Source organism: Passer domesticus, chromosome Z, assembly GCF_036417665.1.
Source record: "Passer domesticus isolate bPasDom1 chromosome Z, bPasDom1.hap1, whole genome shotgun sequence".
In the NCBI taxonomy this organism is placed as follows: Eukaryota; Metazoa; Chordata; class Aves; order Passeriformes; family Passeridae; genus Passer; species Passer domesticus.
Window position 1 is genome coordinate 33,004,955 of NC_087512.1, and position 15,627 is coordinate 33,020,581.

Sequence of the window (15,627 nt, forward strand, 5' to 3'; positions counted from 1 at the left end):
GCATATTTTTTACATCCTCCCATGTTCAGACTGACCTGAGGATGAACTATTTCCTACTTAATTTGTTCAGTGGCTTTTTGCTGCTCAGAGGGTTATTTGAAATCATTCTTCTTCAAGGTCACTTGATACAGAGGGCTACAATGAGACTGCAAGTTGGAATGTGCATTCTCTAAAATCCCTCAACACCTAAAAAGTCTCGTGTCTTTTTCTTGCTAGTTGCTGGAGACAACACTGTTACCTTAATAAAAACCACTGGGATCTGACACTGTCCATCTTGACATTTGATTCCTAAAAGGTGGATCTCTGTGTAGGTCCCTTTACCTTATTCTGTTTTACAGCAAAACCAGCTTTTAAAAGAACTGGATTATTTGCTTCCTTTTCTCAAAAACTTGTTCTGCTGTATTTTCTCACAAAACAGTATCACTAATACACTGCAGGTGTTCCAGAGCTTTACCTTGTTCCAGTATTCATCAGTCTGTGGCAGCTGTGTTTCCTTCTGACCGGCAGTCAATTCCAGGTACTATCAACACAGCTCCAAACAAAAGCAAACAGTGGCCTGCACTCTACCCCCAAAGGGATTGAAAAAACCACAATAGCAGTATCAATTGTGGCACCACATGGCTTCCTCTGACTTCAGCTCGTATGGAAGTTCCAATATATCCAGTACATCAGGACTCAGAGGTGGTACCACTCCATTCAAGCCACAGTTTACTGTCAGCCTCCACTCTCCACTGGACTTTTATACTGGCATACAGGGCTGTTAAAGGTAAGCAGGTCTTGCTGATCACTCCTTGGCTCTCCAGATGACAAACCAGTTTATAAATGGGAATTACAGAGTCTAGACTGTGAGACACTGCTTCTGGCAGTGGCAACTGGTACCTGCAGCTCTTCAACCCCTGAACAAAAGGGATGTCTGAAATTTCCTCAATCTGTTGGTGGGCAAGTATACCAAAAGCCCATCAACAGCCTTTTGAATCCTTGACATATCCTCTCCTGAGATAGTCTATGCCAAGGATGAATGGAGCCTCTGCTCCTGTCAAGATAGGGTACTTCTGCCACTCATGCCAGTCAGGCTAGTCTCAGCTTCCAACACAGTCAGCTGTTTGGATCTCTCTGTCACCCCAGAAATCCAAATTAATTCCATCCCTACGCAGCTTGATGATATTAGGGTACATTGTGCACCAGTGTCTACTGAAGCCTTGTACTCCTGTGGGGCTCCTGTGCCAGGCCATCTAACCCACAAGGTCCAATAAACCTGGTTATTTCTCTCCTCCCCTCAGGTGGAGGCAGGGCACCTCCAATACTGGTCACCATGTTCCCCACTAATATCTTGCAGAAATGGACTTGTACTTCTCTCCATATGTTGTACTGCATTAAATAGTTTATTTAGTTGTTTTGCACTGGGTTTGGTATTTTGCACTGAATAGTATGTTTGTATCACATGGTTTGTTCTGTTTTACCCCTCTCCCTCAAAGCCCCTGTGGTGGTGGTCTCTCCCCAGGTTATTCCTCCCTTCACCCCTCCCATCACTTGTATCCCATTGGCTGTGGCCCCTCTCCTCCACCCTGCTTTTCCTGGGTTTAAAGTCTCCTGCAACAAGACCCTTGATCTCTTTTTCTCTCTCCTGGACCTCCTGGAATGGTTCCACAATAAATATGGAACCTTCATCTTAAGGAGAAAGAACGCCTCCATTCTTTTACTTTTGTCCTTGTGAGATTGTGAAGGGCCCAAGGGTCCAGAGCTAGCTGGACTGGACCCCCCAAAGGCCCTGGGTCAAGCTTACATCCATAGAGTCAGTAGTATGATTGGACCTTTCAATCTGCCTGAAAAACTGTTCACTGGGGACTGGAGCAGCAACTTCCAAGTTATGGTGATTTTCCCTGCAATTCCCACACCAGTGCATCTACAATCAAGGTATTCCCGTCCATCCCACTTCCTTGTATCATCTCCATGATTCTGCAGGTAAAACCATAGGGTACCCCATGGTGTCTATCTTCTATATCCTCTCTCTCAAAGGAAGAAGATCAATTATGAAATACAGGCTCACTCACATGGGGAGTATGACATATTCCCTCTGAATCGCTGGAGCTCCTGAATCAGTTCCTTGGTTAGCTTCTCCACAGATGCTATGATGGAGGAAGGAATACTGTCTTCATATTACCCGAGTTGCCAAATTGCATCAATTGCTGTTGGTGGTGCATCATCTTTCCAAATTACTGTTGTCAAGGGGTTTCATTTGCTGCACTCCGTAAAAATTTCTGCAACATGGGTAATTGACACAAGATGTGGTCTGGCTTTGTGGGGACCTGGACATTGTCCACATCAAAATACTTAATTTCTTGTACAGCTAATTCCCTTAGGAAGTGAGTCACTTTCTGTACTGCAGTCCATCTGCCTAAATTACATGGAATATCATCTTTCCCCCTCATACTTGATAAGAACGGCCCCAGAGACCAAAGACTTGTCTTTTCCCCATTGCTTTGTCAGTGTCTCAGTCCTTAGCAAGTGATCTCAGCCTGGCTCCTTACTCTCTCATTCCACACTGTTGGCTCTATTGTGCCACCAGCAGACTAGCCAGGCAGCAATACACTCATGGATGAGTGCTGAAATCATTTTGTGTCTCCCATAGCTCACTCAGGGATAGGGATCAAGCCATGTCTCTTCTGTCTCCTCTTCTGGTTACTGTAATGGCCTTGAAAATGGCTCTGAAAAATCTCCCCTGTGATGTCTCTGCTTCATCATCTTCACTTTCCTTGTCATTGACTGGTTTTTGCTAGAGCTTTTTGACTGCGTGATTTTCACATATATTTCTTCTGTTTCTGTGCAGGGTCCACTGACACCAGCCCAAGCTGATTCTCTGTTTCAGTGGTTTCAGGGGCATTGCCACAGTCGGTGGGAGTGGAGTAGTCACAGTTTCAGGTGGCTGAAGCAGCTGCAGGGCCTGTTGTCATCTCACTGTCATATTTAGAGACCTTCTTTTCCTCCTGCAGGTACTAAGAAGTGTTGAACATTGTGAAAGAACAACTTTTTTCAGTATTTTACTAGTTTTTCTGGATTCTGCACTTGTTCGGGAGTAAGGTGCAAGCACACTGAAGGTGCTCACTGCTCTAGGTACTGGCCCATACAGCCCCAAACACCCTGCCATTCTGAATTATCCAGCTTTTGGGCAGATCTCATGTTATTATTCTGACCTTACACAAGACCTGAACCATATGCAACAACATGCCGGCTCCTAGCAAAAAAACCCAGGCTGTTTTCAAGGTCAGTCAAAGCATATTCAAAAACATCTTTAAAATCTTGACTAGCAGCCTGGAAGACAAGGAAGGAAAAAAAATGGAGGAGAAAAATATATAGGAAGGTGTCTCCCTCATAGGCTGTTCCTCTGAGGAACAAAAAAAAGATGATGTGATTATTAATTGCTCCCAGTAGGTGACTCCCAAAGCACAAAGGTGCCTGCAATCTTGAATAGAGACATACCAGATTGGTGACCAGCAACACTACTATGTGATAAGCCCTTAAAATACACCACACAGAACATATACTGCAAGTAAGGAATTATTTCTATAATACAGACAAAATACTACAAGTATGAGAGCAAATAAATCCACATTGTAACCAGCAACTATTAAACCAATACAATGAATATTTATAATAATTTTATTTTAACACACTCTAGTCAGATATCTCCTGATCTCAACCTTTTGAGCCCCACACTGGGTACCAAAAGAGACTCTTGTGGTTTAACCCCAGCTGACAGCCAAGCCCCATGCAGCCGCTCACTCACTCTCACACTGGCAGGACCAGGGAAGGAATTGGAAGGGTAAAAGCTAGAAAATGTGTAGGTTGATATAAAGGGAATTCAATTGGGAAAACAAAAGCTGTACGAACAAGGAATCAACTCACTGCTTCCCATGGGCAGGCAGGGGTTCAGCCATCTCCAGGAAAGCAGGGCCCCATCACACATAATGGTAACATGGAAAGACAAATGCTGTCACTCCGAATGTCCTCCCCTTCTTCCTTCTTCTCCCCCACTTTATATACTGAGCATGATGTCATATGGTCTGGAATACCCCTTTGGTCAGTTTGGGTAACCTGAACTGCACAATCACACAGAATTAATAACTAGGTTGGAAAAGGCCTTTGAGATCAAGTCCAAACACCACTGTGTCAGCTAGACCATGGCACTAAATGCCACACCCAGTCTTGATTCATAAACACCTCCAGGGTTGGTGACTCCACCATCTTCCTGGGCAGCCCACTCCAATGCCGAGTAACTCTTTCTGTGAAGAAATTCTTCCTAATGTCCAGCCTGGCCCTCCGCTGGTGCAGCTTAAGACTATGTCCTCTTGTCAAGTTGCTGGCTGCCTCTGAAAAGAGACTGATCCTTACCTTGTTACACCCTCCTTTCAGGCAGTTGTAGAGAATGATAAGGTCACTCTCGAGCCTTCTCTTTTTCAGCTAAAAAACCCTCAGCCACGCCTGACAGCATTTGTGCTCCAGACTTTTCATCAACTCCACTGCCCTGCTCCTAACACACTCCAGCATTTCAACATTCTTTCTAAATTGAGGGCACCAGCACTGCACACAGAACTCAAGGTGTGGCCTCACCAGTGCCAAGTACAAGGGGACAATCCCTGCCCTGCTCCTGCTGGCCACACTGTTGCTGGTACAGGCCAGGATGCCATTGGCCTTCTCAGCCACCTGGGCACTGCTGACTCATGTTCAGCTGCTGTCAGTCACTTCCCGAGGTCCATTTCTGCCTGGCCACTGTCCAGCCACTCTGTCCCAGCCTGTAGGGCTGCATGGGGCACTGGCTATTGAGGCCAAAGCAGAGGACCTGACACTTGACCTTGTTAAACCTCATTTTGTTGCACTTGGCCCATCAATCCAGCCTGTCCAGGTCCCTCTGCAGAGCTCTCCTATCCTCCCTACAGCTGATCGATACTTGCACCCAATTTGGTAGCATCTGTGAATTTACTGCAGACATACTCAATTTCCCCATCCAGACCAGCAATGAAGATATTTAACGGGACTGGGCCCAACACTGGTGCCTGCGGGACACCACTAGTGAGCAGCCACCAGCTGGATGCAGCATCATTCCCCTCCACTCTCTGGGCCTGACATCCAGCCAGTTCTTAACCCAGTGAAGGGTGCTCCTGTCCAAGCTGTGGGCTGCCAGCTTTTCCAGGAGATTGCTGTGGGAGACAGTGTCAAAGGCCTTGCTGAAGTCCAGGTACACAACATCCACAGCCTTTCCTGCATCCACCAGTCAGTTCACCTGGTGATAAAAGAGACCAGGTTGGTCAGGCAGGACCTGCACCTCTGAAATACATGCTGGCTGTCCCTCTTGTGTGCCCTCCCAACATCCTATGCACTCCCAGCCTCCTCACCAATGTGGCATTACAGAAAGTGGAAAAGGCCTTGGCTGTGTGTAAACCCTGCTCACCAGCTACAAAAGCATCCCTGTATTATCAATCCCATGTTCAGCACAAACCCAAAACACAGCCCCATACCAGTGACTGTGAAGAAAGTTAATGCTACCCCAGACAAAACCAGTAAAATCACATTCACTTCAAAATGAAATAAAGAACAGAAAAATGTGCTATACTGAATGTTACACCAAGATAATAATGTTACATTACAGGAGAATAAAATGCCACTATGTTACAATCCTGACATTTTAGGGATATTTTTCCCCAACACATAGCATTTTTTTCAGTTTTCCTCTCATTACTATTTCGAACTTCTTTTAGGAAAAAGAGGAAATGTTGTGAATTCCAGCAACAGTTTGTGTACCTTGAGCTTGGTGCTAAACTAATGAAATTATTCCAATTCAGTGGGGATATACAGTCCATAAGCAAGTTAATTATTAGCCATTTTAAGGAGGTTCATCAACAAACAACTTGGAACCACAACAGAAACAAGGCATAAGAATACAATCTGAAAACCCCCATACATATTGGAATACTCACTTATTAGGATGACAGTCCTCAAGATGTACACAGAACAAGAATATTATTAATTTAAAACGTCAAAACAGTTTATAGCTGAAGTTCCTTTCCTTTTTCCCCCTCTATAGATTAAAATAAAAAGGTAGCATAACTACCAGCCTAAAACAAAGGAAAAGTCACTGTGGTAGTATTTAAAAATTATGTAAACACAAGTAATGAGTTAGACAATGACGTCTATCTCTCTACATCAGGGCTTAGTGTAAGAATATTTCCGAAAACCCATTATATAGCTAAAGTTAAATATTAATTTGATATATGTGGCTGTCTTTGTATTTGCAGAAGATTTAGTAAGCTTTAAACAATCACACAAGATCAGTGATTTACCAACTGTTCTCTTGGAAGGGGATTCAGGAACTAGTAATGGGAAAACTGCAGAAAAAAAATTACCTGTAATCTATCAATGCTTTCCACCTTTTATATTAAATATTTAGGACTGAGTCACACATCACCTTATTAATATCAGCTAGACTCAAATGTTCAAGCAACACTTAGCGTGAATAGGGATTGAAGAATTTAGTTCTTAAACTTCTAAAACATTTTGTTGGCTCTTTTTACAACCCAGCCAAAATAATTAGTGTTATCTGATAAACAACATTGAATTGCCAGCAAATTGGTTTCATTCAGCTGTTCTTATCAAAGGAAGTCTCACTACAGTTACTGAAAATGTTTGTAATGATTAGTTGGAATAAAGCAAAATTTTAAGTAATAAAGACCACACAAAAGTGAAACTAGCAATAACTGTTTTAAGATAATCATACTGAGAGGCAAGTCTGACACAAACTAAAGGAGGAAAAATAAGGCCTTCTAAAAAATGCAGGGAATATGGATAAAGTGCTCTCTTGAGTACAAGTATCAAGAAAACAAGATATATTCCAATTAAGAGAAAATCTTCCCAGAACATAAATGCTTTAGCAAATAAGTGACCCTTAACATTTAGAGAAGCTTAATCAGAAGGAAAGTATTTTAGAGGCATTTACTTCCATAAACTTAAATAAATATCACCTCATATGTGAACTACATAGTTCACATGTGAGCTACAGTATCGACAGGTAAGGCAGCAAGAAGCTACCATATGCAGTACTCTTCTTGAACAACACTTATGCAAGCATCTGCTGGAGTATTTAGTGCCGGTCTAACGATGACAAAACAGCTTTAAAATGGATTGCTCTCAGTTGGTTCTTGTCTTCTGCAGGAAGATTGTTACGTCAAATAGTCATAATATGCTGTCAAAATCTGATACTGTTACTATATAGAATGTTTATATGCTTCCTGAAGTAGATCCTTCTCTTTGCAGCAATGAATTGGTTCAAGAAAATTCAATATTGAACAGTTTATGTTTTACCGTATCAAAAAGTGTAACTATCTCATCAGTCTTAAACAGCCACAACATAACTTAATGGGAAATAGCAGTTGATCCTTGATAGAATCTATCCCATAGTTCCATTTTCCTGGGTAGAAGGCTCTGATTATTTTTGTACACTGCTCTACTTCAACTTTACTGATCCCTTGGAATGTCCAAGAACAGTGGTCATTTTATAGCTTTTTACTTGACAGGATCCCTCTTCCCTTTTCTCCACATACCAAGGGAACTATGTGCAGACCACACGGTGTTTTTACCACACACCTGACCCTGTGCTGTGTACTTCTGTGCCTACTTAGCATAAAATAAACTAAAATCCAGCCCTCCCATGCAGAGGTCCAAGGCCCACTAGGGCTGTAATGTCCCAGCCCTAGAGAGGCCGAAGAAGGCAAGGAGAGGAGAAACACCCCTCTAGTTTTAGGGTGAGAAGTGCTTCCCTCCCATAGGCCTTTGTAGGCACGTGTTAACTTCTTAAGTTCTATTGGTTTGTGCAGTTGTTCCTTCCATCCCAGTTCAGCCCTTGTTCACCATACTAGTATATTCCCAAGAATGTTCTCCCCTCTCCTGATCCCCACTGGTCCCAGTCTGCAGCAGTGTTCCACTCCTGTTACACTTTTGATTCCCCTGGTTGATTGTCCCTCCTCTGCACTACTTTCACCTGTTCCCACTGGTCCTTGACCCTCAGATCTACCTCTTTTTCCCCCGTATAAAACTCTGTGCCCAAGTTCGTCTTTATCCCTGGACCACCTTCAAAACAATAAACAGCTTTCGGATCTCCAAACAAAGACCTATCCTTTAACTCTTTTGTCAGCCATTGTAGAAAGTGTGCTCTGGACCCTGAAAGCGCTGGTCACTCTCAGAAGAACCCACTGAGGCGCACCGCTTCACTCCCAGTCTCCTTGAAAGACTTCCCCCAGACAACATCAAAAGCTGTACTAGAACTACAGTATCAAAGGTCACAGTTTACATATCACAGATATATTAAATCATCACTTCATGTTAATGTCTTCCATAACTTTACATTGCCAAAATGCACTTGATGTCCTCTCACCTGGTTTTACTATATAACAAAGATCTAAAACATTTGAAAAACTGTCACCACCATATTGCTACTCTTTTTTTAGACTGAAATGACCCAAACACCTTGTATTACAGCAGTGAAAGTCTGTTCCTGACATAATTCTTTTTGCTGTGTTTTAATTTTAAACTATGCTTCAGATTACCTGTGTGTCACTAGGACAAGAATACTAACATCCTTAATTCTGCAACATTTAAAAATCATACATTAAGCAAAAAGGAAATTGTTAATGAGCAGGTTCTTTGTTGTTGATTTCTCTTAGTCCTCAAGCATTCAAACAGTGGAGGTCCTGTCATAGTCTACTGTTGCTTCAGTCTCAGTGAAGTGGAAAGAGTCATCTTTTACTGTGGCAGAGACACTTTCTGCCTAGCTCTGTAAAATACCAGTACAAACCCCATATCTTTTATTTTCTTTGACTATTTTATCTTTCACTAACATGTGTCAATTCCTCTTATGATTCAACACCTTTCCTCTGTAAGGTTTCATATTCTTTCAATAAACTGTAAGTAGAAAATGCAAACTATGTGTCTATGAGTAAGAGGAAACATCTCTACCATGTTTATTTAAAGAAACACCAGTGAAGTATGGTTCTAAGTACCTATTTAATGTCCATCCAAATACAGGACAGTCTCCTATGTCTGAAATGTTTGCAGGATTGCTTATCTCCTTGTGAACATTTTTCCTGATGTTTTGTCCTTGAAATAACTATTTTAAGGCTGCATTAGAGGTTTTTATATGCACAGCTAGCAACTGCAAAGATTTCAAAGGATTTTCACATAAAGACTAGCATACATTTATGTGTATTCACTGTATCTGACCAATCATACAGACAACTCAAATATTACTTCTGCTATATGGAAATATTTCTTCAAATAACTTTCTTCATGTTTTGAAAGCACTGGACTTCTCACCACTAAGTTCATAATTTGAAAAGAAAAATGGCTTTTGCGTCTTATCCCTCTTATGCATCACTCATATACAAGACAATAGTAATACTCCAGTTTTCTGTCTAGTGCTGTGCCAAAATTTAGTTTCAATCCTTTCTTAAAGGACAGTATTAGCTGCTATCACTTTTATTAGTCAACTGCACAGCTATAAAGTTGCAACACAAGTAACCAAACAGAAGGTGAGATACTTGTAGGAGTAATAGCTACCTACCACAGAGCAGTGGGCTGCACTAGTTCTCATGGCAAATGCCCACCAAGAGCATCATGAAATGAAGCAAAATAACCTGTTGCAAAATCCTACTGAGATATTCTGTTAGGTCTACATTTTATGTTCTATATTGTTTAGTAAAGGATGGCTGAAAGTAATGCAATCCACTGACACATACAGGAAATGTTCAAAAAAAGCAAACAGCTTTTTAGTTGTGTTGGATTTTCTTATACAAGGGATTACTCTTGCATCTCACAAGTGAGAGACTTCCATATGATTTGGTTTTAAACAAATACAAGCATGCACAAACTTTAGGAACAATTCCTGTATCAAGTCTCAAACTAAGGAATTCTCATGAACATGCATTATTCTGAGGGACTACTGACATGTGGAAGAAACTGCACACATACCTCAATCCCACACTATGCTAGAGCTGGCATATGTCTTTCAGTATCTTGTTGGACAGGTACAGGACTCAGCCTCTGAAGGGGCCATTAGGCAAAACTCATGAAGGTGAAATTCTATTATTTTGCCTATAGGTATACCTTTCACCGGAGAATAATTCAGAAATGCAGAACCAAATTGAGTAACCTGTCTCACAGTTGAACATTTCTTGCTGGAAAGATATGAAAGCATATTACATCCTTGAATTAAAGGGATCACAATATTTTTAAGTGGTCAATCGCATCCAGTTTACGAACAAAAAGGATTCTTAAACCTTTCGCATTAGTTTAAAATAATCCTGGAGAAATATAGGATCACGTGATCAATATTTTTTTTTAACAAAAACAGAAAAATTGTTGCAAACTTTTACCATTTAATCTAAAACTCAGTGTTCAACACCACTTATGATCACACAATGAAAAAATGTCTAAATGCCATAAGAAAATGGCCTTAAGGCACACCACTAGGCATATGAAATTATTTGCAACTTATATAAAGCATTTCCTGTCCTAGGCTATTACTATTAATACAGAAAATCTGAAAACTTCAGTCAACTGGTCAGCATAATAAATACTAACTTATTTTACCCAGGTATTAAATCTACTAGTCACACCTCCACAGCAAATTCTGCATTCATGATGCATATACCCCTTCTTATGAGAAGCATGAATTTTAGGTAAATAAAATAGTTATGGCAAGCACTGAAAAATAATTTCTTGCCAATGCAAGGCAGACTTTATTCCTTTGAAGGCTCACTGTCTTCACTGTTCCAGAACTTCACCAATGCATGCAATATTGTGTATGCTGAACATTCATTTAAAAAACCCAACTGGCAGCAAAACTATGCAAAACTCTGCTAGCCAAATTTGCAAACAGGCAGAAATAACTTTAAAAGATCACCATAATAAAATGTATCCAACATCAGGCAAATTCAAAAATAAAGAAACAAACAAACAAATAAAAGCCCTACCAGAAAACATACAACTGACAAACAAAACATCCCCCAAACGGTCATTTAGTTTAAATTACATTAGGTTATGTAGCTTGGTATTCAGGCAAAATCATCAGGGTAACACACATATTTTCACTTATTCCTCCCTTAGGACTTCCTTACACTGTATTTGAAATCTTATTCTGTAGCAGCGAGAGACAAACAGCATTGTTATTACCCAAGCCCTTCCTTGGTACTACCTTCCATTTGAAATTCTGCGGACAACTATCTACCCACTGAGCTGGTAATATGCACACGATGCAAACACCATGGTAGAAAGCAATTCAGATCAGTGTTGTTGCACCTCCCTCCTCAACACTACCTGCCTATGAGATAGCAGCATTTAGCCAGCTAGTTGTATCTTCATCAGTGAACTTCTGGATCATTGCTGCAATACCAATGGACTTGCCTATAAAATCCTTTCAATGATCAAGCCAACTAACCACTAGGGCATTTACCTTTCCTTTAATAGCACTGGGGGTTTTGTTTCATTGTTTTGGGGTTTTGTTTATTGTTGGGTTAGGATTTGTAAAATGATTTCTTCTCCCTCACCTTACAGCTGTGGCAGAAAAGATGATTCAGAGCAAAATGAAACAGTAGCTAGCTGATATTACACATTTGTATACATTAAAAGACAGCATCAAAAACTATTTTTCAAAACAAAGAGCTGTGGAAAAGGAGTTGGAGCTCTCAGAAAAACAGATAAGGGAAAAGGTAACTGAGGGAGAAAAAAGGAGATAGCTGCTCCTATTAAAAACCCACTGTTATTAAAATAATATGCTCAGCTGAGAATGACTTAACGATTTTTATGTATACCTTAGCATTGTCAAAAAAAGGTGAGGCTGATAGCTTTTCATAGAGTACTGGAATTTCTCTAGAGAAGACTTGAATTGATCCATTGCTATACATTAACAGGTATAATGTTACATGTAATGTAACAACAAGGCAAGGGCAAGGATGGCAGATACAGCTCTGTCTTACAGACAAGAAGCTCAGTCTAGGGGAAACCTGCTAGTATTTTAGGAAGAGAGGGCAAACACTTTTTCTTTTTAGAACTACAAGTCTCAGTCTTAACTCTTCTAAACTAAACAGATTTACCTACAAGTGACAATGTTCTATTTTAGGAATTATTACTGCTCACAGCAGCAGTAATGCTGCTGCATTTGTAATGCTGTCTTACAAATGAAATGCATTAAAAGACCACCAAACAAACAAAACCTTTCTATACAAACAAAAATTCCTTCCTAGATGTCTCATCTGACCTTGAAATTTAAATGTTAGATCACCATGTGTCAGGAGATGAATGTTTATTTGCTTTACATTCTGCAAGTAAGATTTGTTTGCAATCTCCAGCTTTAAGAGGGCATGTACTGGACTGCCTTCCAGTCAGAAAGCAGCCCAGCACCCACAGTGCTGCCTCATGAGAATCTAACAATTGACTACAAGAAAGTGATCAAGAGGTTTAGCTGCCAAATATTTCAGTGACTGAGGGGGAGGGGATGGATGATGAGACAAGGAAATTTCCTGGTTGTCTGTCTTATTAAAAACACGTAATTTGCTTATCTACGTATCTCTACCCAGCATCTGAACGCCACAAGAAAATACTGATTGGTGTATCCTCACATATTACTCTATGGGTGCAACAAAGCAACAGAATAAGCACAAAGGAGGAAAATCTAGGCAAAGTTGACCATCTGCTTGAATCTCAGGTGTCACAGGATATAGCGCCAAGACAAAGCTCATCTTGCTGGCTCACCATTGCCAACAGAGTCTACTACTCTGAAAATAACAGAGGCTACATTTCAAGCCACTTTATTATCTTATTTGTATTTTTAAAAAGAAACATGAGCATAGCCAAATGTTCCAGTTTTTGACTGATCATTATCCAGATTCAGTAAGCCAATAATCAATTTATTTCAAGTCAGGTGGTTTTTTATCATCTAAGAAACATCAGCAGCTTTATATGACAAGTTCTTAAGTTCAACAGCAAGACTGCACTGCAGAAGGACAAAAAGCAAAACCCAAATTTCCAATAAGCCATATTGTGAATGCAAGACATGTCAACTCCTTAGGTTACTATTTTCCCACCTGAATAGGTATACACAGTTCATCTGATCACTAAAATGATTAAAAAAGAATCCTATTTAAGTCTATCAAGCCACTCCAGCAAGAATTTGACCCTAAATATATGTAAACTTAAAAACTGCCAACAAAACAATCAGATCACAGGCATTTAGAATTGACCACAGTCTGCCTGAGAAGGCAGAAAAATCAAGTAAGTTTCAGTATTGGTTTGCAGGTAGAAGGAAAATCCAATTTACTATTTCTATTCTAAATTCCTATTCTGTTTAACACTAATTCCTATTCTGTTTAACAGCAGTGTAAAAGATTATCAGATTTATTTATTGGAAATCAGTGGTTAGGCAATATTTTTAGGTGTAAGTTTTAACATAAGATCTTTGCAGGTAAACTGACAATTTGCTATGTTGCATACTCCTTATCAGATTAATTAGTATCACATAATCAAGCTGAGGTCAATGCATGCAATACGGTGTACAAAAATATGAATATGGCAGAGAGTTATACTGCCAAAACTTAATATATAGCATGTAGATACCGACAAGTAGATGTTCACCATAAAAAATATATAATTTTGATTTGTTCAACATTTCTGCTAGAAAGTAGGTCCAGATAAGGCATGCTGACAAGAAAATAGGTTGAGAAAGAACCTCCTTGAAGAGCTAGCATATATGAATAATAATAACAGCTCACCAGCAGTTTTACATTAAATGGAGAAAAATATCACTTATATTGCTATGGGAAAAAATAAAGATCGTGCTGCAAGTAGGACACCAGATCAGGCCAGATGTTTATGGGACTAACACTGCGTCACACAAATACTGGCCCAGATCCAAAGAGACAATTAGGACACCATGATCCTAGCAAGACACTCGTCCTAAACTTCAAACCAAATTATTTGAATTTATTACATAGTGAACTTACAGCCTATGCTGGAAGTATTCTGAAATAACTAAAGTCTCGAAAAGCACACTGCATTATACTTAACATGCAATACTTTGAAAGCACTGCACTGCATCCCATGGAATAAATTATTTACGTTTAAGTAAAAATTATATAACCTCAAATGGTTAAACGAGCACAGCGACCAGGAGCAGAAGACATAGTCTATAAATGGGAAAAAGTAGCTTTAAGTCTGATACCGTCCTTAAATTACCACATTTTAAAGAATGGTATCCCAAAATACACACCTTGCAGTGTTCTACAACCTACAGTATCTGAGCTGATTAAGCACTGACATCAGCAGAGAAGCTTCTGCTCTCTAAAAGCATTGTTCACCACTGCAAAGTGCAGAGGAGAAACAATTATTTCATAATCACACTGTGAATATATACTTTTTCCTTCATCTTCAAGAAAATCTATATTAAAAAAACAATGTTGTATTTTGACATACATTCTAAAGCAAATTTTCACACACAAAATACCATAAATCTTACTACCACATAAATGATTTCAAGAACTATTAGGCAGAGATAATATACTTACAGGATTAATTCAGTTAACTTCAGGTATATAAATACAGTCCTTGTGTGAAAATAAGTGCTGCTTCTTTCACTCTTTTCTACCGTGTGCACACACACACACAAAAAAAAAAAAGGCAAAAAGACAAAGAAAAGCATAAAGAGAAAAGTGATTCTGTTTTATTTCTCAATATCCATGAGGTTTCATTAATGAGTTATCAAGCAAAAAGAATAAAAGTTTCCATGCCAGCACCTGGCAACAGAGGCACTCTCCATAGCCGAATTCAAAAGAAATGTCAGTGAGAGTGGCAGCAGCTACAGTCAATGCTGGAAGCTGATGCCTCTGCAGGAAGTGGATGCTGGGAGATTCTACCAATCTGTGCTGCAGCCTAATTCTAATCCATCACTCCTAACTGCAACGGGAAAATGGAGACATAAGGAAAGCAAAGTAATTTATATTTAAAGACCAAAAAGGAGTCACCTTTGTATTTCTTGAGCACAAAAAAAAAAAAAAAAAAAAAAAGACACAATCAAAGTCAGACAGAAAAGGAAAAGTATGCTAATGAAACTGCAGTAAAGTATGTTAAAGCAACTGCAGGAAAACCAGATCAAATATATGAGAGTTCATAGCAAGGAACACTGAAGAAAACTAATTAGCTCATGCTTGATTTTCTTTATTTGACAGTACTCAAACATCACTTTTTTTAAAAATTAACCCTTCAACATTCTTTCCCCCAGAAATCCAAATTTTTATCTAGAGTTCTATAACCAAAACAAATCACTAACACAGAGAGCTGTTAAAAAACAGTTCTCTTCATGAATATCATCTGCAACAGAGGAAAGCAGGAGTTCAAAAGCAAAAAGCTACAACATAGATAGTTTTATCCCCTTCAGTCTAATCTCTTGAGATATGATGAAAGCTAAGAACATGGGAGCTAAGCAGCAGAAAATTAAACTATGTCCTCCACTATTACCTTCAAAAGGTATTCTCTAAAGCTGTATTAACTGAACTAATAGTACCTAGTTCTAGCTGTGTTTAGTTATGAACT

The 15,627-nt window shown here is 39.6% G+C and overlaps 1 protein-coding gene across 5 annotated transcripts in view; it reads right to left on the bottom strand.

Moving 5' to 3' along the window:
* Positions 1-15,627, bottom strand: part of TTC39B (tetratricopeptide repeat domain 39B) — a 77,885-nt gene that overhangs the window by 29,986 nt on the left and 32,272 nt on the right. Inside the window, exon 1 of one of the 5 annotated variants that reach the window (XM_064404789.1) lies at positions 14,604-14,852. The exons of 2 other annotated variants lie outside the window; for them this stretch is intronic. In XM_064404789.1, coding sequence (XP_064260859.1) covers positions 14,604-14,737 — 134 coding nt within the window. In that variant the 5' untranslated portion in view covers positions 14,738-14,852. Of the gene's footprint in view, positions 1-4,389; positions 4,559-4,608; positions 4,628-14,603; positions 14,853-15,627 lie in introns of those variants that run through there. 2 more of the 5 variants (XM_064404793.1, XM_064404794.1) reach the window with 2 other exon arrangements.